This window comes from Zalophus californianus, chromosome 16 (assembly GCF_009762305.2).
Source record: "Zalophus californianus isolate mZalCal1 chromosome 16, mZalCal1.pri.v2, whole genome shotgun sequence".
NCBI lineage: Eukaryota > Metazoa > Chordata > Mammalia > Carnivora > Otariidae > Zalophus > Zalophus californianus.
In genome coordinates, this window is record NC_045610.1 from 14,239,391 (window position 1) to 14,263,930 (window position 24,540).

A 24,540-nucleotide genomic window follows, 5' to 3' on the forward strand; every position below is an offset into this window, starting at 1 on the left:
AAAGAGACCCCTAAGTCCAGGTACACACACACGTACACACTGACCCCCAACACCGGCCACAGAAGGGCGCCAACCCCACTGTGAGCCTTCAGGGTGACCCCTCATATCTTCCTCTGAGTCCTCAGTTCTGACCTTGGCCTTGGGGCTTTGGACAGGAAAGCCACCCAATAGGTTGCTGCCCTGCTCTGAGCCTGCCCAGAGTTCCAGTCAGGCCAGCCTTACCCCCGACAGCCCGCTGGGCCCTGTGCCGGCCAGAACAGAGTAGACTCAGGTACCCAGTGGACGGTCATAAATAATGGTTTGAAAGAATCCCTGTGTTAACTAACAATCTCTTACTTATTCTGCAGATTCCTGACCAGCACCCCTTCCTCCTATATCCATGCACCGTCCTGGCTCCCTCCTTTCAACATTTCCACTCACCCCTCAGCCCACCCCCATCTGCTGCCCCCTCTTCCCTCCCCAGAACGGTTACCAAGCCGCGGCGCACTCCGCACCATACTTGGCCCCTCAGCCGCAGCTGACACGGCTGCCCGGTCTCCCTTCGAGAAATGCTCCTCCCAGCCAGTCTCCAGCCTCGCCCACATCACCCTCTGCCCCTCAGGGAGCCCCTCAGGGTGCCACCCCAGGAATCTCTCCTCTTCTCACTCCACCCTCTCCTGGAGTGCTCACTGCCCCTGGCCCAGCCCTCCACCCCAAGCTTTAATGCCCACCTCTAGAAGAATGGCTCGACTACCTCCAGTGCGTACCCTCTTCTGAGTCTGGCCCCCAAATACTCAGCAGCTCACTGACACTCCTATTTGTGTCTCAAGCACGCGCAACAAGGCACTTACAACTTCAGCCCTCATCCTCCCTTGGGGTCCCCCATCTCAGAGAACAGCTGTACCATTTACCGATGGTTCCAAACCCAGGGCCACTCTTGCCTCCTACCTCTCCCCAAATCCTCCTATCTCATCAGTCTACCTCCTAAGAAATCAGAGCTCTGACCACTTCCAAACAAGCGCATAGACCCCTCAGAGTCAGGCCACCATCGTCCCCTCCCCACCCCTGCACCGGACCTCCCTCAGTGACCTCCCAACCCCTCCCTCACTTTCCACTCTGCACCTCCCACAAACTCTCCAGCCAAGAGCCAGGGTGAGTTTTTCCAAAAGTTCCTTCATTTGGCTACTGCTCTGACTAAAATCTTCAAAGACAACAATGCCTTTAGTTAGGATAAAGTCCAAAATCTTTAACAAAACTTCTAAGGGTGTAGGTGGAAGGGATGGGCAGAGTGGGTGCAGGGGACCAGGGGGCACGGGCTTCCAGTTCTGGAAGGACGAAGGCACGGGGTAAAAGGCCGAGCACAGGGAAGAGAGTCAGTGATACTGTAACAGCGGTGTTCTGTGACAGATGGCAGCTACACTGGGGCGAGCGGAGCAGAACGTACAGACTTGTCCAGTCACTGTGTTGTACACTGGAAACTAATGTAACATTGTGCCAACTGTACTTCCATGTAAAAAAAATGTTCTCAGATTAAATTTTTTAAAAAGTAAAAAATAGGGGCACCTGGGTGGCTCAGTCGTTAAGCGTCTGCCTTCGGCTCAGGTCATGATCCCAGGGTCCTGGAATCAAGCCCCGCATCGGTCTCCCTGCTCGGCAGGAAGCCTGCTTCTCCCTCTGCCTCTGCCCCTGCTCGTGTTCCCTCTCACTCTGTCTCTCTCTCTCTCTCTCTGTCAAATAAATAAATAAAATCTTTAAAAAAAATAAAAATTCAAAAATAAGGGGTGCCTGGGTGGCTCAGTCGTTAAGCGTCTGCCTCCTCTCTCTTGCTCCAGGGGCTCACGGAGCCTGCAGCACTACGTCTGCGTACCTATCCCGAGATTCTGCCCTTCTAAGGAGCTCCCAAATGATGCAGGGCCTGCTGGTCCCTTGGCCTCCCTTTGAGTAGAAAGCATCTAGAACACTCTCGTCCACCCTGACTGCACCTTTGCCAACAAGGTCCTACTCAACTGCCAGAGCTCAGCTTCCACATCATTTCCTAAGAAGTCCTGCCTGACTCTCTCCAAGGTTAGGTTCAATTCCCGCACACACACCCCTTATATTGTCCCTGAGCTATGCTGTGCTTCTCCTTTGGAACGTTCATCACACCTAACTGTCCATCCTTCATCTTCAAGTTAGTTTTTCAACTTTCACCCCCCGCCCGCCCCCCCCAGCTAGATGACAAGCTCCAGGACAGCAGGGACCATGACGCCATGTTCACTCAGCACCGGGCCTGGCACAGGGCCAGCACTTGTGGTAGAAAGCTGTTTGTACCTGCCCTGCATCCATCTCCCCACCTTCTTCTCCTAATGACACCTCAATGTTCTTTTGAGGAACCACCCCTCTCCCACTCTCAGTTCTTTGGGCTTAGATAAGTGGGCCTGAGACCAGGTGTGGCCAATCAGAGCCCCCACCTCTCTGGCCACAATGATTGCTTCAGAACTAGGCAGGTGGACGATGGACTCTGAAAAACAAACTGAGGGTTCTAGAGGGGAGGGGGTGGGGGGATGGGTTAGCCTGGTGATGGGTATTAAAGAGGGCACGTTCTGCGTGGAGCACTGGGTGTTATGCACAAACAATGAATCATGGAACACTACATCACAAACTAATGATGTAATGTATGGTGATTAACATAACAAGAAAAAATTTAAAGAAAAAATTTAAAAAAAAAAAAAAGAAGAAGTACTGGGGGAAAGATACTCTTCTTTCCACTGAAGTTACTTAGCAGGTAGGAGCTACTGTCACCATCTTGCCACCACAGAGACAGAGCTTGACAAAGAATGAAACCAACACAGAAGAGAGATGGGAAGAGACAGATCTCATAGATGTAGCCATGCCTAGAGTCTACACTTGCCATTACAAAGCAATAAATTCTGTTCTATGCTTCAGCCAAAGTGAGTTATGTTTCCGTCACTTATAACCAAGAGTCCTGACGAATACAACATTCAAGCAAGTACTGGCTGTTGAATGAAATAATTGAGCATGTGGGTAAGGGAAGCCTGCCAAGAGAACTCAGTGACTCCTCCTAGGAGACTTCCAGGGTTCTCCCTGCAAACTCCCACCACCCATGAGCACAGTGACAAGCATCCCACATCCAACTCTGCAGACCAAGGGGCTGAAACGCAGAATGGTGACGTGCTTCTCAGCATTACCCTCTGCAAACAAACCACCCAGCACCTGGCTCAGGTGCCTGCACTGGGATTAGGCTGATGGAGGTGCTCTGCCTTTCAATACCCCTGGATACCCCATCAGGAGGAAAGCAGAGCTGTCCACGGTCAGCCCTGCGCCCCACCAACTCCTGAACTCCTAATCCAACCAGGGCAGGCTCTGGCTGTCATTCCATGATATTCCCCCTTGATGCACACCACACAACTCTCTGCACGGTGGGCATTCAATATGGGATAACGGAAAGGTGGCTTTTATCTAATTCCTTTGGGAGGGGATCATTTTCCAACAGACCAGATGAGGGGAGTGGGGGTACAACAGAGAGCAAGAGGGGAGAGATGCGTAATTATTTCCCTGTGAGTCATCTCCTAGCAAAGCCCCAGGACAGAGATGGAGGGTGGCCTAGATGTCCCCTCAGATGACTCAAGAAGCTAGTCCTCACCTGGCACACTGTGAGAGGGAAGGAGGGAGGGAGGGAAGGAGCATCATGCATTGCTGCCTAGGCAGGAATACTGGCTGAGCTAAAGTCCTCCCTGAGAGCCAGCTCGGGCCTTTGACCATCCTGTCAGGGGGCACTGATAGCTGAAGGGAGCTGGGCATGGTGGGGGGAGGGTGCAGTTGACTCAGCTCCTTTCCAGGAATGAGCAGGCTGGGCCCAGGGTTCTGGGAGGTAGTCTCACAGGAAGGAGACTTGTGAACGAAGTGCTAATAGGAAAGATTTACTGACCCCCAGAAGTTCCAGAGCAAGTCTCCCACACGGATTGGGGTGACAGGGCCAGCCCAGGGGGGCCAGAGGCAGGTAGCGCAGCATGCAAGTGCCACCCAAGTCCCAGGAGGGTGCCGCCCCACAGGACCCGCCTTCCCCAACCCCGGCACCAGGCAGCCCTCCTGGGCAGTAGCCCCTTAAAAAAAAAAGACACCAGGCCGCAATCCCTTCTCAGCCTTTTGGCTAAGACCAAGTGAAGACAGCAGGCTGCACTCTGAGTGTCCTCACTCCCTCCTGCCTGGGCCCCTTGTGCTCGACCCCACAGTCCCCCAAGGCCTCATTCGGCCTCTGACACCCCCAAGCCTCAGTCACACTGTCCTCCTGCACTGGTGAGCTAAGGTAGACACTGCCTCCTGAGGTGTCGGGGCACTCTGTGGCACCCACTGGCCAAAAGGACAGCCACCGCCCCCCCACTGCCCAACTCTAGGCCTCTTACCTTCATAGTGGGAGGTGCAGTGAGAGGGGGGGACAGCGGCCGGTCTGGGAAGGTCACGTCCGGGCTGTTGGCCAGCTCCTGCTTCCTGTGAAGAGGCCACAGAATATGGAAGAGGTCAGAGGTCAGTGAGGGCCTGCCTAGCCATCGCCTCTCCCTGCCTACAGGAGTGGGCACGGGGACACACGCTCTAACACACACCGTGCGACACCAGACTGTACTGCACTCTCTGCTGGGGTGTTCTAAACTTTATTTTGTTTCATTTTAAAACCTAGAACAGTCCAGGGGTGCCTGGGTGGCTCAGTCGTTAAGCATCTGCCTTCGGCTCAGGTCATGATCCCAGGGTCCTGGTATCGAGCCCCACATCGGGCTCCCTGCTCTGCGGGAAGCCTGCTTCTCCCTCTCCCACTCCCCCTGCTTGTGTTCCCTCTCTCGCTGTGTCTCTCTCTGTGTCAAATAAATAAATAAAATCTTTAAAAAAAAAACAAAAGCATAGCACAGTCCAGTGTAGTCAGAAAATACCTTTTATTTTTTTTAAGATTTTATTTATTCATTCGAGAGAAAGACAGAGAGAGTGAATGAGAGAGAGAGAGAGAGAGAGAACACGAGCAGGGTGAGGGAGGCAGAGGGAGAAGCAGGCTCCCCGCTGAGCAGGGAGCCCAATGTGGGGCTCGATCCCAGGACCCCAGGATTGTGACCTGAGCCGAAGGCAAACACTTAACTGAGCGAGCCACCCAGGCGCCCTTATTTCATTTTTTGTTTATTTATTTGAGGGAGAGAGAGTGTGTGTGCAAGCAGAGGCAGGGGCAGAGGGAGAGGGAGAGAGAATCTCCAGCAGACACCCCGCTGAGCGCAGAGCCAGACCTGGGGCTCAATCTCACAACCCTGAGATCATGACCTGAGCCAAAATCAAGAGTCTAACGCTTAATCAACTGAGCCCCCCGGGGCTATTCCACATGCGGTTTCTGTACCAGCCACATCAGCATCACCTGGGAACTTGTGAGAAATGCAAATGCTCAGGTGCACACCAGAGTCTCAGCCGTGGGGCCTAGGAATCTGGGTTTTACAATCCCTCCAGCTGCTTCTGATGCACAGTGCAGTCTGAGAACCGCCGCTCTAAAGACAGGGGACCCACAACAGCCACAGGCCTCAGGGGCGTGGACAAATGTTGAAAGGCATCAAAATAAGCGTAACTGTTTTACCGCAGTGACAGTGGGAAATAATTAGGCCCTGAAACTGTAGCAGTTACCATTTATCTTTAAGCATTTTCATTTGTCAAAATTATAGAGGTTACTAAAATACAGCTATACATTCGGTAGATGTATTTCGAAATACATTTGAATTCAGGACCAAAAAAAAAGAGAGACAGAAGAGGGATATAAGCGTTTGTGAGTCATCCTTCCTGGGTCCCCTTTGCCCCTATGAGCGCGCACACGCACACGCGCATACCCCGTGGCCAGAGAGCCGACCTTGAGAGGATGGGGCTGCCTGCTGTGTAAGCTGCAGGTAGGACTTATTTTAGTCCATGTGGGCTAGGACCGTGGAGAAGCAGCTCAACAGAGTCGTGTCACCATGACAACATGACAGCAACAAGTTCACTGCTCTCACATTCTCCCCACTTTCCATCTGGCCCTCGCTGGTGACCAGGCAGTGCTAGCTTGCAGTCCGATCACCAGGCAGGATGCTGGCAGTGAGATAAGCCTTTGGAGCAATGGTTACGCAACAGGGCCAGCTGGGCAGAACTTGGGGGAGCCCCAGACAAGGGCCTCTGGTGTCCTGGACCTGCCCTGGCTATCTCCTGGGACAGCAGGGAGAGGCGAGGGTAACAGTATCAAGAGCCCAAGACCAGGCTGAGCCGCCAAGGCTCCGAACTTTGCAACTGCTTCCTTCTCCAAAGCCCTACCCTGAAGCAGCCGAGTCAGTCTGACACCTGGGTCCTATTTCAATGTCCAAAGGACCCCCACTGCCACCTCAAGAGAATGCTTCTATACTTTCTAGCCCACATCTTGCCAACAGGAATGACAAGCCCAACCCCAGGCCTCCTTCATGAGAGAAGCCCACCCTCCCTACAGAGCCCCGCCCTCTGCCTTTCCAGAAGAAGCCCTTGCCCTGAGAGCCAGACACCACCCCAGCCTGGCTCCCCTTAGCCCACAGGGCAGCCCAACCTGAAAGAAACCAGACCAGATGCTGTGGGGCCCTGTGTACCCTGGCATGACCCTTGCCTACCCCTGCAGCGGACCATGCCTCATTGTCCTCTAGGCAACCAGGTAAGGAGGCTGCGTGAACATCTGGCTTCGAAGAGGATCCATATGACCCCCATTAACCTCAACCTGCCAATCCCCCTTTTTGATCCTCCATCTGTCTTTTTCTTCATGTCTTCCTGGACCTAGCTCTCACGTAGGGCGGGGAAGAGGGGGGTGCCCCCCTCTGGGTCCAGACTATAACTCGCACAAGAACCAGCAGGGCCACGACTCATGCAGATGTGCACACACTCACACACAAAGGAATGAATGAGGCTCCTTCTACCTCTTAGTCGAGAGCCACCACCTCCCCTTCCATTGATGGCCCTGGGCCAGTGCAGGGTCCAGCCCAGCTGTTCTGGCCCTCTCCTGCCTGTGGACCCCATGGAGCTGGATCCCAGCACAGGCTCGCCCCCTCCGGCCACTCGGCCCTCTCCCAAGCAGATACTGCTCCCCGTCAACGGGCCAGTCCCTGAGAGCCACGATAAGGGAAAGGGAGGGGCGGAAGGATGAGCAGGGATGGGGGCGCCACCCTCAGGTCCCCTGAGGTGAGGATGGATGAGGACAGCTCCCCTCAGAGGCCGGGAGCCAAGGAGAAAGAAGCAGGCAGGGAGAGGGCAGGAGGCAAGCCCCCTGCCCAAAGTCTACAGGATGAGAGCTGTGGCACACTTGCCTGACCACAGTCCTGATTTGTAGGGACACGAATCCTAGAGGAGGGCAATGTTGGCAGATTTTTACTATCACTGGTGTAGGGACGCTCATACACAGAGTCACACTGTCTGCTTCTGGCCATAAGGTGCAAGATGTCCACTCCCATGGGACCAAAGCAGATGCGATTACTACCCAAGGCCCCTGAGTCTCAGGCAAAGGGCCCCCGCACCCAACCCCTCCTAGGCTGAGCCCCGCTTCCCTGCACCAGCCTGTTTTCCCTGGATGCCGGCATAAGCTCCTGGGACCAGTCACCAGAGAGTGGTGAGGACAATTCAGTGGGGGCACAAGGTGTCTTCCAGCCAGAAGGATTTCCGGATTGGTGTCTGGAGCCTGGAAGGTACTGCAGCAGGAATGAGCACCAGTGGCTAGTGGCTTCGTGCTTGTTCTAGGGCTCTGGCCAAGACTCCAGATGGGGTGCCAGGGTGGAGAGAAGGCAAGACTGCTGCCCTCGAAAACAGCAGGACTCAGTACACATGGGCCCTTGGTCACAGACCTACCCCGCCTTGGTACACCGATGGCTTTGAGGGGCACCTGTGGGAGGGGACAGGACACACTGCTCCAACCCCATTCTCAACTCCTAGAAGTCAAAGGTACTTAATTAAGAGCCAACTGCCTATTATGAATCATGTCCCCAAAAAAGATAGTTGGAAGTCCTAACCTCCAGTACCCGTGAATATGTCCTTACTAGGAGATGTAATCAAGTTAAGAGGCCGTTAAGGTTGCCCCTCAATTCGATTTGACTGGTGCCTTTGTCATCAGAGGACCAAAAACAAAGACAACAGAACCCCCCGCTCGCGCCTCACCACCCCTGCCATGGTCAGCTGGGCTCCACCACGTCCTGCCCCCGCCCTTACAACCTTCGTGTGCGGGAGCCACCTTCCCAGGGACAGCCAGGCCCAGCCGGGCCACCAGCTGGTGTGAAGACAGAGGAAGAACTTGGGGGCTCAGTGCCACTCCAGCCCTTTCTCAAGCAAACAAATCACACACGAGTAGGTGAAAGTGACATGATTATACCAAGAAATAACCTTGAATCTGCTCTCATTTATTATAAGCAAAAGGTAAATTATTAGCAGAGGTGGTATCCTTACTATTACTTGTAACAACTTTCTTGTGACCCACAGCGGTCTTGACATTGTCACGGCACGGAGTCTGAAACTACCTCTCCAACCAGGCCGGCCAAATGCTCACACATAGCTCCAACGACGTGGGGTCCCAGAGCCATACAGGGACCCACGGGATGAGGGAGAAATGGGAATGGAGAGAAGGCAGAGAGGGAGGAGGAAGAGCATACACTCTGCTCGGAGAGAAAGGGGATAAGCATGGACACAAAGGGGCAGGTCAGCGGCCCCCTCCAGCCTCTGCGGGTCATGGGGGTGCGACCCACTCAGCATCCCTCTGCCCCAGAGCCACCTAACACTGAGATTCTCTGCTCTGGGATTCCTTCCCAGGAAGCATGGGGAAACCTGGGGCAGCTGGGACAGGGCCTAGCTGGCTTTAGCCAAATGCAGATCTTGGGAGGAAATGATCAAGGAGCCTGTGGAGGAAGCTGAGAAAGCCAGGGATGGTTCACCCAGATGGGACTGTTCACTCCCCCCAAGGTGAGGGCCCTACTTACAGCACCCAAGCCTTCTAGCTCCTTCTGTCCAGCCTCAGATTTCCCTGCCCTAGACCATCTGAGGTCATCTCCTCCCCACTTCCATGAAAGTGCCCTACACTAGGGATCAAGAGACTCCCAGGTTCCAGTCTGGCTCTACCTGCTACCTCACTGTGTGCCCTTGGGTAAGTCACCTCACCTCTCTGTGTCCCACTTCCTTCATCTGCAAAGATGGGGGTGATGATGTTTCGAGGAATTAAATGTCATGGCTGTGAAATAAAACATAAAGTCCTATACAAATATAGACCATTATTATTATTATCACCTTTATTGTTACTATAACTCCTAAAACGGTGATCTGATCTCCAAGTGGAGAGAGAGAAGCAAGGAAGGGTCCAGGACTGTTTAATGTCTTTGAAAACATTTCTGGCATTTCATAAAAACACCAATTCTAGCCCCAGGGATCCACTCTCAGGATCTTAATGATCAGTTAATAATCAACAACAGGAAGAATACCCACCTACCAGCAGATGGCTCTGGGGCCAGGTTTAAGCCCTCCTTCTGGCAGAGAGTTCTCCCAAACCTACAAACTCCCTCTGCATCTCTCATCCCACTGGGACCCCAGCCACCCAGCCATATCTGGCTCTGCTTTCTCCTGCTTTCCAAAGAGCCAAGCTAGAAGAATGCAGATAGCTGGCCACTGTAAAGAGCTTCCCAGGAAAACCGAACCAAAAGGAATGAGACATACCATTCACAGCAACCGAAGGTAGAAATAACCCAGCGTCCATCAAGCGATGAACAGAAAAACAAAATATGGCCTAGCCACAGGATGGACTAGTATTCAGCCGTAAAAAGGAACAAAGTACTGATTCAGGCTACAATGTGGACGAACCTCAAAAACATTATGCTACAGGAAAGATGCCAGACACAAAAGGCCACATACGGTGTGATTTTATTTACAGGAAATGTCCAGAACAGGCAAATCCAGAGACAGAAAGTAGATCAGTGGTTGCCAGGGCCTGGTGGGGAGTGGGGTTGGAGTGGGGAGTGACTGCTAATGGGTTCGGGGTTTCCTCCCGAGGGGATAAAAACGTGCCGGAACCACGCAGGCGACAGAGGCACAACTGTGTAAATATACTAACCAGCACTGACTTATACACTTTAAAGGGTGAATTTTACGGTGTATAAATTATAATTCAGTTTTTTAAAAGGAATAAGAGAGAAGGGGCTGAATGGGCTCTATTTCTGTCATTTCTGCTGCCCTGGCTGCCTTTTGGCGCCCCCAGGGCCCCGGGCTGCGTGCAGCTCTGGCTTTGTGGCAAGGCTTCAGACCCCGATGAGGGCTCCCTCATAACCACACCTGTTGAAAGCAAGGCCTTCTGTCTCCACTCCCAGCACTCAGAAGTACCTGCACTGTCATTTATTTGGAGAGATTGTCTGAGTTCTAACGTTTCATATTTCCCCATCTTATATAATTAGACCATAAACAATAGGAATAACATAAAAAGCTTCACGAAAAATCATCATAGGAAGCAGACACGCTGAGAAGGAAGGGAAATTAGAAGCCAGGACTAGCTCTAGGCCTGACGAGCTGAACCTCAAAGTCTCTCCGCTTTCTCGTCTGCAGAATGGGCAGGTTAACTCCCAACACCTGTTCCCTGAACAGGATTCAGAAAACTGTGCTCAACTCCTCAGTGACTGGTGTCTTAGACAGCTTTTATGATGGCAGACAATTTTGTAGTGCTTGGGCAAGGCGGGCCAGGGGGAGGGATGAGCGGGGTTGGGGGGAGGGAAAAGTGGGGTGCAGACTGAGGGTCCATGCCCAGAGGAGTCTGCCTTGCTGTCTATGGAGACCCCAGGCGCTGCGGCACAAATCACATAGCCCCCATCCTAGCAGCCGGCATGCTGGGGCATCCCTGGGGTTGGAAACATATTCGAGAAGTTCTGTCCAGGCTTGGCAGGACAGCCTGGCAGCAGGCTGGATGGAGTAGAGGGCCAGGCAAATGGGCAGCACGTACTGTGGATCAAAAGCGTTCGCTTTATGGTTCAACAGGCCTGGATTTGAATTCTAGCCCTACCCCGATTAGCCATGTGACCCGGGTCAGGTCACTTCATCTCCGTGCCCCTCAGCTTCCTCATCTGTAAAATGGTATAATTACAGCCCTCTCACGGGTGGGCTGAATAAGGCCAATGAGGCACTTAGCACAGGGCCTGGTTCCAGAAGACCTGGTCACCACCGCTGCTGTTGCCAAGGCTGCCGTCAAAGGGGGGAAGGAGTGGGCATGGAGGAGGAGGGCCGAGGCAGAAAGCCAGTCAGAGGGCAGAGGGAGGCAGGAGCAGATGCAGATGGGGGAACTCAGATGCCCATACGCTCTGGACCCTAAGCCTGGGAGGCAGGGACAGGAGAGCCCAGCCACCGTGTGGGCCACTGGGTCCTCGGCACAAGCTCATGGCCCGATTGCAAGCCCCAAAAGGACAGACACAGAGGTGAGGGGGTTAATGTCCATCCTGTGCTGGGGCGGATGTGGAAGGGGAGAAGAACAGGGCCCAGTGGAGCTGTCAGGATAGCAGAGGGACAGAAGGGGGCACAGGATTTGGGAATGAGAGGTTCCAGCAGGTGGAGGGACTGAGTCCCAATGCCCCCCTTGAAGAGCCTCTCAGGAAGGAGCAGGTACTGCTCACCCGACAGCATCTGGCAGGCTTGACTTTGGTGTCGTGTCCCATCCCTGGGCACACTGCTGGTTCCTGGGGATTTGGAACCCAATTCTGGACCGCTGATGACTCAAAACTCCCCGGGAATGCAAAATGGCCGCCCCCACCCCCACTCAATCCTGGGGTGCATGGACACAGACCCCCAGCAGCTCTGGGAGAAACCATGAGAAGCCATTCAACAACCTAATCACACACACAAGGACACCAAGGCCCAGAGAGGCAAGGGGAGATGCCCAAATCCAAAGCCAGCCTGTCTCCTGGTCTCCAGAGAGTGCAGTTCCCCAATCACCGCATCATGAGTGTGCGAAAAGTGAGCAGGCCGCATCTCAGGGAGAACCGGTCAAGAAGTACAGCTGGTCCATGCACACACATTTATAAAGCATGAGCGCTGGGGCGCCTGGCTGGTTCATTCAGTAAAGCATGTGACTCCTGATCTCAGGACTATGAGTTCAAGCCCCAAGTTGGGCATAGAGCTTATTTAAAAAAAAAGGGGGGGGGCTGCGTGTCAGGGGTCCACAGGGCCTATGGGTCCCCCATAAGGAATGAATCGACAGCAGAAGCCAGGGCTGCACAGGAGGTAAACAGGCTGCACCCTGGGCAATGAGACGGGGCTATCCGTGGGACCAAGGGGAGGTCTGGGCGATAGTTCGTGCCTGTAGCTTCCAAGAACTTACTGGCTTCTCCCTGGGTGTGTTGGGCGAGGACCCTGAGTCCCTAAACTGGGCCAGGGTAGGAGAAAGGGCAGGCACAAAGAGGAAAAACACAGGAGGGTCACCCAGCCCAGGAGACCCAGCCGCGGCCACTGGTGTGAGACAACCGAGCCTCCTCCTCTATCACATCTCAGAGCCGATGGTCCAACCTACACACACAGGCACATCTACACACTCCTGGGAAAAGCCTTACTGAACAGACAACTTTTAGAACTGACTGATGCTGCACGGCTCCCATATGAGTAATAGCAGACCCTGAGGGGTTTGGTGTGGGCCTGAAGTCACAGAGTCAGAAATCTGAGCGTTGGGCTTCAACTCCCCAGAACCCCCACTCCAATCCCATTGCGCTTTCCCGTCACAATGAGAAAGCCAGCTCCACCTGTCCTGCATGCCCAGCAGAGGCAGAGAAGAGAGGACAACAGCCAGCACCTTCTCATGTCCCTGCAGCTTGAGTTCTTGGAGATCCAGCGTGCGCTGTGTGTTAGTTACCAAGGGCAGTGACTTCAGGACTATTTACAAACACCTGAAAAGACAATCCAGGCAGGAGAAGTGAAAATGCAGACACCGTCCTGAAGGCACAGCACACCCACGTGAAAGACCCTCTTGCCAAATACCAACTGTGGGTTATATAGAATAAAGTGCCATGGGACACAGGGAAGGGAAGGCCAGGTCTCCCCGGGAAACTGGCTCAGGTATCACAGAAGAGGTGACAGCTGAGCTAGACCTTGATGGCAAGGCTAGCACCTACCCAGCAAAGAAGCAGAGGCACGGAGGAGTGAAAGTCAAGAGCACCGAGTCAGACCACCCGGTGTCATCAATGCAGAGGAAACACTTCCCTGACACTTAGCAGGCCCTCGAAAAGGAAAAGTGAAAGCCCACAGCCCCCAGGCTTACCATGGACGGGCGCTGTTGGAGGCCTGGCTCATTTAAGACTCACGACAACCCTCCGCAGCAAATATTATTAACTCCGCTTTACAGAAGGGGAAACTGAGACTCCGAGAGGTGGGGTGACTTGCCCCAGTTCCCACAGCTGGAGGGCAGCAGAGCAGAGCCTGGCCCCGGGCAGTCCGGCTCCACAGTGCATTGATGGAGGGAAAGAACTGGGGCTCACAAGAGAGGCGCATCCGCATCACACTTGCCCAGCGTCGGGTGCTCACATCGCTGCTGGCACGGCAGGTGCTCGCGGGGCTCTTTCCTCAATGACTAGTTACCGGTCCCTTACAGGTGCCCTCTATTTACAGCAGGCTATTCTGAGTCTCCTTTTACGGGGGTGACACAGCACCGCCTTCTAAAATGAGTTCGTTCGGGATGCCTGGGTGGCTCAGTTGGTTAAGTGTCCGACTCTTGGTTTGGGCTCAGGTTGCGATCTCAGGGTGGTGGAATCGAGCCCGTGTCAGGCTCCACACTCAGCGGGGAGTCTGCTTGAGATTCTCTCTCCCTCTCCCTCCGCCCCTCCCCACCTCAAATAAAATAAATAAAATCTTATAAAAATAAAATGAGTTCATTTAATTAAGCAGTTAAGGGAAACTACTAAAGAGCTACCCCAGGGGCGCCCAGACATGACAGAAACAGTGACAGAGGTCTGTGGATGGGAGCACAGTCTGGGAAACAGGCACCAAGCCATCTGAAGCCTATCTCATAATGGGGAGCGACAGTTCCGAGGCACGGCTCTGCTGCGGGGCAGAAGGCAGAGGGAGGACGGGCGCCCCCTGCACTTACGGCCACAGAAACAGAACCAGGGGGTCATAAGGCATCTCAGAGGCAAAACTAAGATCACTTCGTGATAAGAGGAGGAGAAGCTAAAAGGCTGGTTTCAGAAAACCAAGGGATGGGTGCTTTGACCACGACACAGACCAAGGAGGGGGAGAACTAGCTTTTCAGGAGGCAGACGTTCATTCTGGACACACCGCAAGTTATGGGGCCCCGGGAAACCCAGGTGGGTTCAGAAAAGTACCGAAGCCTTAGCAGAGAGAGACAGGAGTAAGGGCAAGGGAGGTGCAGGTGCGCGCATCATCCAGCCTGAGCGCACTGCATCACCTGGAAACTGCCGAGTGAGCAGCTTCCCTCACGTGGTCGGCCACTCGGCCTGGCACTGCCTGGCCTCAGCAGAAGGAGCGCCACCATGGTCAGAGCAAAGACGGCCAGCTCCCAAGGTCATGGCCTCAGACAGCTTCAGACCCAAAATCACAAAGCCATGGAGCTACAAAAGCACAGAATATCAGCATTTTCCCAGCCTGTTAGTATTTCTTGACCCAGATGGCAAGTACATGGGTGCTTGCTGCCTAATTCAATTTGGATGTATGGCACATATCACAGTAAAAAATAATTTTTAAATAGTTCTCTCTCTCACTTCCTTTAGGGGAGATAGATATAAATAAAGAAATGGATACAGACCTAGAGGGAGAGACAGACATCATCTTCAGCCTGTTGAGACTTCCATGATGAACACAGCAGACTCATTATCTGCAATTATTTTGCTTCTTCTGAAGCCCCTTAAAATAATAGTTTTTTGGATTTTTTTAAAGTGTGAACTAACAAGAGCAAATGTAATAGAAGAGGAAAATTCAGCCTACAAGAGATCACTGGTGCCTGGAAGATGGGCTGGGGATGGATGACCCTGGGGGAGTGTTTGATACTTGAAACACGGAGCACTGCCAACCCATCACTTCCTCAACAGCCAGGTAACCTCCCCACCCACCACTATCAGAAACTGAACAACTGACCAGCGATCCCTGAGAAAAGGCATCCGGGCTCCTCCTATGAAAGGGAAGCTTGCTACCTAATCATCACCCTGCATGGAAGCTCCCAGGTGGCACACCAGCCCAAGCCCCACAGCTCCCAGCCCACTTCCTAGTGCCTAACTCTTGGCTACAGAAACACATCCAAAGGTAGCCAGACATTTGAGGAAAGCCTCCAACATATGGGAGAGATCTCAAAATAATCAAGAGGAACCTGAAGGTAACAGACAAAGCAAGGAACCAATGGAAACCTCCACAATATACTATAAAGTAATACCTTCTGAGAGATAAGACAAGATTTTGTATCCATGACACAAGGAGAGAATGCTATAAAAAATGGAATGATCAGCAAAGAAAGAGATCTTAGAAAATAAAAATATGATGGGACGACTTTGAGGAAGTTGAAGAAGTCTCCCAAAAAGTAGAACAAAAAGACAAAGATGTGGAAAATGAAAAAGAAAAGACAAAAACACCAGAGGATCCAATACCTGCCCCAAAACAGTGCCAGGAAGAAGTAGCAGAGAAAGACAGGAGATGTGGTAGCTAGTCTCCGAAGCTGGTTTCCCGACGAGCGTTTCTCTTGGTATTGATGCCCCTGTACCTCCCCTTGCCTTGAATCTGGCTGGCCCTGTGACTCAATGTGGACCAACAGAAGGGGACAGAAATAACACTACTTAACTTCCAGGCCTGAGTCACTGGAACCCTCGAAGCTTCCACCTCGATCTCTGGGAACATTTGCTCCAGGGAAAACAGCCAGCATGTAAGAAGTCCAGCTCTGCGGAGCCTACCGTCCTATGGCCAGTCACATGGAGACTGATGCAGATACCAGCCAGCTTCCAGACATTCCAGACATCCATCCCAGACCATCTGAGTGAAGAAACCATCTTGGACATTTCAGCCCCAGCAGATGCGACAAGAGAAGGACCTAGGAACCCAGCCAGAACCAAGACCCCACACGTATGACCCCAGCTGAGCACCCCAGCCACCTCCAGCCATGTGAGCCATCCAGGATGAGGTCTCAGACACTGCGAAGTAGAGAAAAGCCACCCATCTCCAACGTGCCCTACCTGAAATACTAACCCACAGAATTTGCACATAATAAAATGGTTGGTGTTTTACCATAACAGGAGCAGTAAGGGATAGAGGGCTCTGGAAGTGAGGTCTCATGATGAAAAGAATGGAACTGACAGGATATCTAATAGGTGCAAACTTTTGGTAGAAAAAAACTGTTCAAGGAATTTTGACAGAATAAATAAAAATGGTAAAACAGAAAAATAAAGATAAGTACATAGAAAACTATGCTAATGGAGGGAACATGAGTTAATTATTAACTCCAGGAAAAATAAAAGCTTATTCAAGAAAGGAAGCAGGGGCGCCGGGGTGGCTCAATCAGTTAAACGTCTGACTCTTGATTTTAGCTCAGGTCATGATCTCAGGGTCATGAGGGCCCAAGCTGGGCATGGAGCCTGCTTGAGATTCTCTCTCTCTCTCTTTCTGCCTCCCTCTCTTAGGAAAAAAAAAAGGAAACATAATTATAGTGCCCTCCTTGGCTCAACAATAAGTGATTCTTACACAGTCATGGCAAGGAAACCTTGACTATTGAATTGAACCCAAAAAATGATGCTAATGTAAGGATACACTGCTACCTAAGTGGCCCCAAGTCTTGGCAGAAATCCTAGTAAACCGTCGGAGAGAAGGAGCCCCACCTCCTCATGGCCAGCACAGGCGTGTGTTAAACCATAGATGCTACGAAACTACCCGTCTGCAGGCATGGGGGTGACCCCAGCTGTCACAGAGTGAATCGCCCTCCCTAGTCAGCCGTCACTCCGCTCCACTCCCCACTCTGCCTCTTAAGTCTTGCCTCTTCTGAATATGTTATTAGTAACATGTCAGTTAGAGAGTTTCATCACTGGTTCACACTATGGAGTCTCAGTGGAGACCGACCGTAGAATGTCAGGGTAAATATATATGGTCTTTTCCATTAATAATGTTATTACCAATCTCTGAAAGCTTCATTGGTGGGTGGCAAGTTCTAAATGGCCCCCCCACCATGGCAGCCCTGGTGTCTGGGAGCTCTGGCAGCTCAGGCAGTCGGATCAGCCGTTAAACTCTCTGCTGGGAAAAGGGTAGTTCCAGATCCTTGAAGGCTGGTTCCTAGACAAACCAGATTCCAAAAGCTGTGCTGCTTGGGAAAAGAGCCTGACGTGAGTTATTTTGGTTGGTTTTTTTTTTTTTTTTGGTTTTTTAAAAGAAAGTTATTTTTCATTTGCTAAATCCCTACAGAAGTATCTTTTAAATACAAATAACCTATCCTGGATTGTTTCAAAGGACATCACCGAGTGAGGGACCGTCATTCTATTTCCGAATTTTACATTTTTATTATAAATATCAATACATATTCATGGGGGGGGGATTCAAAGAATCCAGAGGCATCTAATGAAGTGTACTGGGTGAGGGGAAGGGCCTGCCACGTCTGCTTCCTGCAACCCATCAAACAAGGGCACGTGAGGCCTCAGGGAGCAGACCCAGCACCTGCCACAGGGAATTGGGGCTGAGAAAGGCTGCTATCCTAGCCCTCCTGCTGCCCTGGTCACTTAGTGACAAGATGATGCATCAATGTCAATAACGCTGGAAGGGTCTGTGCACAAAAATGGCATTATTCTCCCCAGGAGGCATGAAGTCGGCCTCGACAGGCAGCTGGGGCCACCGAAAATTAAGGGTCCCTGCCCAGGGCCTCCGTGGCCCCCTCCCAGATCTACTCGCTGCCCCAGCTGGCCGAACCAAACAGTGAAAGGAAGCCAGCCCCAAAGATCATCCAGTGAATGAGCACTGCTGAAGCCTCCGGACTTGGATGCAGGGGACACACAGCCTCCTGCTAGAGGAGCAGGTCACAGCTTCAAGACTCGGTGGGGCGCCTGGGCCCTTGCTGGCTGACCTCCACAGCACCTGGCACCTGTAGTCACTACGTAACTATTCGCTGAGTGAACTGAAGAGCGTGAGGGCCATGCTGGGTCAGTGCCCCGTAAGAAAACATGACGAGAACCTTCCAGCCAGATCCTCCGTGAAATGTGTCTAGTTGCAGGCCAGGTGGTTCGCGCCCTGAGGGCAGGAGCCATGTCAGCCATCTCTGAACAGCCCGTGGGGTTCACGTGGCCACGCTCCTTCACTGTAGGCCTGCAAACACTGTTAATACTAAGACTTTGCCTCGTATAACAAATGGCACTGAGAACGTTTCTTATCACCTTCTCTGCCAAGCACAATTCTGGAAGATGATCGGGACAAGGAGGGATGTTTGCATCTTCTACACCCATGAGTCGGCTAACGCTCAGGCCACACAGCTAGTCCCTGGAGGGACCAGAACTCAAATGCAAGTCCATGGCCCGAGCCATCCTGTTTCTGCAGGGAGTGAAAGAGCAGGCCAGCGAAGGAAAGAACGAAAGCAAAGACAGCGAGCAGCAGCCCCTCTGCCCCCTGCCACCTCTCCCTTCCCGCAGCAAAGCCTGGAACTCGCTGACTGTCATCTTCCCAGCTCAGTCAGGGTCCTACCATGTGAGCAGGGTGCAAACTCCAAGCTTCTGAGGACAACACCCTGCACTCCTTACATACCCCCCACACCTCCAACAGCGCTGAACAATAAGTTACTGTCTGGCCGAGCAAAGGACATGGGCCATGTGCTTGTTAGGGTAGCACCTGGTGTTGCTGCAAGGTTCACCTGGGTCTGCTTAAGCCAGGAACACACAACAAGCCATCAGGAGGAGGTGGCCCCCAGCAAATCCTCCCTCGGGGCCCCATGCTCTCCCTGAAGAGACGAGAGCAGGCAGAGGAGCCCGCAGTCCACACAGACCAGGGGTCACTGCCGTAGCCCGTCTATTTGCTACTGCTCAAAGGCTAGCTCAGGTCTCTGGTCCCCTGCCTGTCCTTTCGGGGTCCCTCTCTGGACCAGAGGGTGAGCAAATGGCCACCCACCCATCTATCTGGGTCAGAGCCTCTGAGGCCTGGCTGACAGGGCCCCAGGCTGCATGGCAGTGGCCTGGGATTCTCCACCAACAGCCCCAGGCTGCACAGAGCTGACTATTGCCCAAAGCGCAAAAGCCAACTCCCAAGGGAGGCAGCAGCTTTATCCGGCTCGGAGCTGCAGATGCAATAGATGAATGAGATTTTTTTTTTTTTAAGTGTGTTTGTTTTACAGATTTACAGAACAGGGATGGGAGGGAGGGGCAAGGGAACCGGGCAGAGGATGAAAAGGGAGAAAAGAGAAAAAAGACAGTGTGGACAGAGGAGAAAGAGAGAAAATGGAAGCTTTTGCAAGCTTTTCAATCCAAAGACACTTCCCTCCCCATCTAGGCCAAAATCCATCAGTTAAAAGGCCGCAGAGCTGGAGAAGCCCCAGCAGGTCGGGGGGCACCCAGAGCCGGGGCCTGTGGCAGGAACATCCACGAGCACCACAAGAAGGCCTGGGCCAGGTCTTTCTGGGTCCTCCCGAGCCCTCTGAGCTCTCCCTGGGTGTCCCTGGAGGAGCAGTTTCAGGTGGCGTGACCCATACACAGAAGTGCCCCAGAAACGGCTCGGTGTCCTCAGAGCGGCCAGGCCAGCCCTCGACTGCCCCCACAGGCTCAGACCCTCCCCAGAAGGGCCATTGTCTCCAGCGCCCCGCCTCTCCCCCCACACGGTCTCCTGAGGCAGGAGACCCTGAAATGAAGAGACGATGGAGGTGGTCCAGAGCAGGGGGCTCTGTAACCCCACACCTCCCTCACAAGAGGGGTTGTCGAGACCTCTCTTCACCCCTTCCCTCCGAGACCAAGGACACTATCAGGAGCAGTCATGGGAAAAGCCCCCGGTAAGAGCACAAAGAGCTTCAAAGGCCCCACTTCTCCCCTTCGGGAACCTGGTGCTCAGTGAGTATTTATAAAGCACCCACTCTGTGCCAGCCTCCAGGGATATGAGGTGACTAAGTCATGCTTGAACCCCCTCTTGCCCACCCAAGGCCTCCAATGCATCACCAAGTCCTCACCACCTCCCAAATTGGTTCTATTTCCTCCACTCCACTGTCTCCCTGTTACCTATCAATCTCTCACCTGAACAACGGCACCCCCATCCCAACCCATCTCCGCCCACTGCACTCCTCCATCTATTCTCCAGGGAGCAGACACAGGGATCTTTCTAAAGCGAAAAGCTAATCACACCCACCAGGATAACCATAATTTTTTTTTAAGTGCAGCCTCTTTGGAAAACAACAGACAGCCTAACTTCCAAAAGTTAAACATAGAATTATCACATGACCCAGCAATTCCGCTCCTAGGAATATACCCAAAAGAACTAAAAACACATGTTCAAACAAAACCTTGTACATGAATGCTCACAGCAACATTATTTACAACAGCCAAAAGGTGGAAATAACCCGAATGTCCATCAACAGACGATCAGAGCAATAAACTATGGTCCGTCCACACAAATATTATTCAGCCTTCAAAGGGAATGATGTGCCGACACAGCCTGTAACACGGATGAATCTTGAAAACATTACAGCAAGTGACAGAAGCCAGTCGCGAAAGACCACATACTCTATGATTCCGTTTAAATGAAATGTCCAGATAGGCAAATCCAGAGACAGAAAGCTGACTGGTGGTTGATTAGGGTGGTGGAGGGAAATGGGAGTGACTGCTCCTGAGGACACAGTTTCTGTCTGGTGACGAGAGAGTTCCAGAGAAGGACGGTGATGGTGGTTGCACAACACCATGAATGTAATTAATGCCACCAAACTGCACACATTAAAATGGCTAAAATGGTAAGTTTCATGTGGAACTAGCGCAAAAGAAAATGAAAGTGTAAACTCCGTGCAAAGTAATGATGGCACAGTCTCCTTTCACTGGCTCGCCTCAACCATTAGGACCAAACCCAACTCCTCAACACGCCCTCAAGGGCCCCTTGTCTTGGGCCCATCCAGCCTCATCTCATCCCCTCGTTTCCTCTCCTCACCTGGGTCCCCCAGCCCACAAAACCTGTCTCCTCATCCCCTGGGCCACCTCTCGCTCACACGTCCAGACCTTCCTCCTTGCCCACACTCCCTCTCCAGACTTTGTCCACCTGTCCCTGCCAGAATGTCCCTTCCTTGAGATGGTGTGCCCAGCCTGGGTCAGGGCCCTGTGCTCTCTGCTACCGCAGCACACCATCCCGTGTCACAGCACCCAGCCCCTCCACTGCCATGACCTGCTGGATGCCCGTCTTCCCCACCGGACTAAGAGCTCCGTTACGGCAGGGATCGGGCCTGCCTCAACCCGATGGATCCTCAGCACCAAAGTGCAATGGCGGACATGGACAGACAGATGGACAATACCCCCCAGGAAGTTTACAGTCAGGCTCAGAAGGGAAAAGTAAGTGGATAAGAGACCAGCTTGAATGCATGGGCACCAGCAGGGGTGTGATTCACAGCAAGAGAGATGGTGGGGACTGATCTAAACGGCAGGGAGGCGGGGGGTGGAGAGAGAGCTCAAGCCAAGGAGATGGATGGAGAAGGAAGCAGGACCATCAGTGCAAGAAGCGTTTGGATGTGGGGCCACGTCAGGCGCTTGCAGAGGGGCAGGGAGGGAGGGAGTGGGCAAGGCCAGTGCCCATCCTGACTGCACACATCCTCTGGAGAGAATTAGTCCAGCCTTATAGGCCTCCAGGCTCAGCATGTTATATACGTCTCACTGACCCTCACAACCACCACTATTATTACCCCATCATTCAGATGAGGAAACCAAGGTCCAGAGAGGTAAAGTGCCTTGCCCAAGTTAGCCCAGCTAAGTGGGATCTGAGACCAGGTTCGCCTGAGTCCACAATGGGGCTCCAAGGCAGCAGGACACCCAAATGTTCCAGGACAGGCAGAACTGGAGGATGTCCCGCCTCCCCCTTGAGAACCAGAGCTGTGTGGCTTCCCTCACCTGCCCTAGGCTGGCCGCTGCCTTCGGGCAAAAGGCTCCTGCTCATTTTCTTTGAGAAGCTATTAAACCCTCAAGGTCAGAACAGTACTGAATGAATCTAGGGAAGAAAACATCTGCCCCACATCCCATGAGGTATCTTAACCAATGCCCTGGATCTTTCATGCAATCGATCTTTCATGGCAATAATATGACTTCCAGAGAGTAGGGGTTCCTGTAGCCCTGACCCCCCTTGATATAGCCTCTCCCCACTCAGTCTCACCCATACAGGGGCCGCCTTTGCCATTCCTGTGAGGACTCCCCATTATCTGTCTCCTGCTCAGGCCTCTCCTGTGAGCTTCAGACCCCACTGCCAACCTGAACGTCTCCACTTGGGGTCTCATGGCGTCTCAAAATCTGCATGCCCAGAAGTAACATCATTTCCCCCCACCAGTTTCTCCTCCCAAGTTCTGTCTCCCAAATAAAGGCACTGAGCACTTCTGACTCTTCCTCCTGCCTTAGGCCTGACATCCATCCCCTACTACTCAAGGTGCATCACCTGGAAGCTGGTCTAAATGCAGTCTCTCAGGCCCACCCCAGAACCACCAATGGGAATCTGCATTTTGACAAGATGACCAAGTGACCTGCACACACAATAAAGTTTGAGAAGCGCAGCTCTAACAATCTACGATCCTTTCATTCTGCCCGCATTTCTCCCAGGTGCATCAATGTCCCTCCATCCCCCTCCACCATCATCTCAAAGCCACTGGTTAGGACATCTCCCTAACCAATCTCCACAATCCTACTCTTGTCCCACTCAAACAACTTCTCCCCAGGAGCTCGAGTGACCCTTCCAAATGTAAATCTGATCATATGAGCTCGCTACATAAAGCCTTGAAATGTAATCCTACTGCCCTCACTATGAAAACCAAATTTCTTTCGTTCATTCACTCCATTCTTATTGAGCATCTTCTACGTACCAGGCACTGTTCTAGGCAATGGAGAGAGAACAGTGAGCAAAACAGACAAAAAGCTCTGCCCTCATGGAGTTCATATTCTAATGGAGGGAAGAGATAATAAACACCTAAGAATGTAAAAAGTTAAAATAAGAGGCATATCAAGTGATGACAAATGCTAGGAAGAAAAACAAAGCACAGAACAGTTTGCAAATTTAACTGGGGTCATTAGAGAAAACCTCAATGAGATGACATCTGAGAGAAGACCCGAAGGAAGCGAGGAAGCAAGGGGTGAGGGTGTCTGGGGAAAAGCAGTCCAGGGAGAAGGAACAGCAAGCACAAAGGCCCTGAAGTAAAAGCATACCTTAGTTGGTCGAGGAACAGCAAAGAGGCCCATGTGGCCAGCGCAGAGAGAACAAAGAGTAAAGAACAGGAGCTGAGGCCAGAGAAATCGCAGGGAGCCCGTGACTGTGGTAAGAACGCTGGCTTCCACCATGAGGAAACAGGAAGCCACAGAAGGCAGAGTTGTGAGCAGAACAGAGATGTGACCTGACTTATAGGTTTAAAGGATCATCCCAACTGGAGTGTTGAGAACTGTAGGGGGTGGGGGCGCAAAGCATGGCAGCGGGAAGGCCAGCTAAAAAGTCGCCTCGATCGCCCAGGGATAGAGCTACGGACGGGCTGGACTGCACTGATGGTTACGGAGATGATGGGAAGTGATCCGACTCTGGACAGGGATGAAGGTACAGCCAGCAGGATTTGCTGACAGACTGGATGTGGGGAATGAGAACAATACAGAGAAGTCAAGGGTGACTCCAAGAGTTGGGCCTAAAAGACAGCTGGGGAAGGCCACAGGAGGGATGAGTAGGGTGTCAGAGAGCAGGAATTTCACTGTGCACCTGCCACATCTGGAATGCCTTCCAGACACCAAGGGGGGCGCCACTGAGGGAGACAGAGAAGAGGAAGCAGCCTGGGCACACCGCGGGGAGTCTGAGGAGGGGGGGCTTGCCAGGAGACAGGGGGAAAGCAGGACGGTGAGCTTTCACCAGCAAAATGGAGACGGAAGGGGGGAGGATTGAGCTGTGTCAAAGACTAATCAGAGGGCAGAAAGGCAGCGGGGGGGGGGGGGGGGCATGGTGGGGAGCAAAGCCAGAGGAGGTCTTCCGGAAGCTCTGCGGCAGCTGCAGGTGGATACGGGGCTGAGGGAGGTTGGAGCTCACTGGTTTGCAACGGCTACTGATGTGGGAAACAAAGGCAGAAGAAAAATTATTCAATTTCCTTACTGCCCAGAGCTCACTGACAAGTCCTTGAAACAGGCAGAGTGACTGACCCTCTTAGGGACTCAGCTGCCTTGATGCTGATACTTTGTTAAGGGCAAAAGGCAATCTCAGCCCAACCCTCCAGGATCCTGTAAGTCTACTTTAACATATCAAAATTCCTTTGGAAACTTCCTTTATCTCTACCCCCCACCCCAAGACACATGTTGGCAATCATCCCCCAAGCATAGGACCCACCGATATACATCTGAAGGGTCTCATGACTGACGGTTTACTAAACAGTAATAAATGACCTTTTCCCAACAATAGCTCACTAGCCCCCTC

At 52.5% G+C, this 24,540-nt stretch overlaps 1 protein-coding gene across 6 annotated transcripts in view; it reads right to left on the reverse strand.

Annotated features, from left to right (window-relative positions):
• RAP1GAP2 (RAP1 GTPase activating protein 2) overlaps nucleotides 1–24,540 on the reverse strand; it is a 245,405-nt gene that overhangs the window by 128,272 nt on the left and 92,593 nt on the right. For 5 of the 6 annotated variants that reach the window (XM_027625987.2, XM_027625990.2, XM_027625988.2 and 2 more), the window contains one exon: nucleotides 4,383–4,467. The exons of the other annotated variant lie outside the window; for it this stretch is intronic. In XM_027625987.2, coding sequence (XP_027481788.1) covers nucleotides 4,383–4,467 — 85 coding nt within the window. The remainder of the gene's footprint in view (nucleotides 1–4,382; nucleotides 4,468–24,540) is intronic. 6 annotated transcript variants of the gene reach the window in all.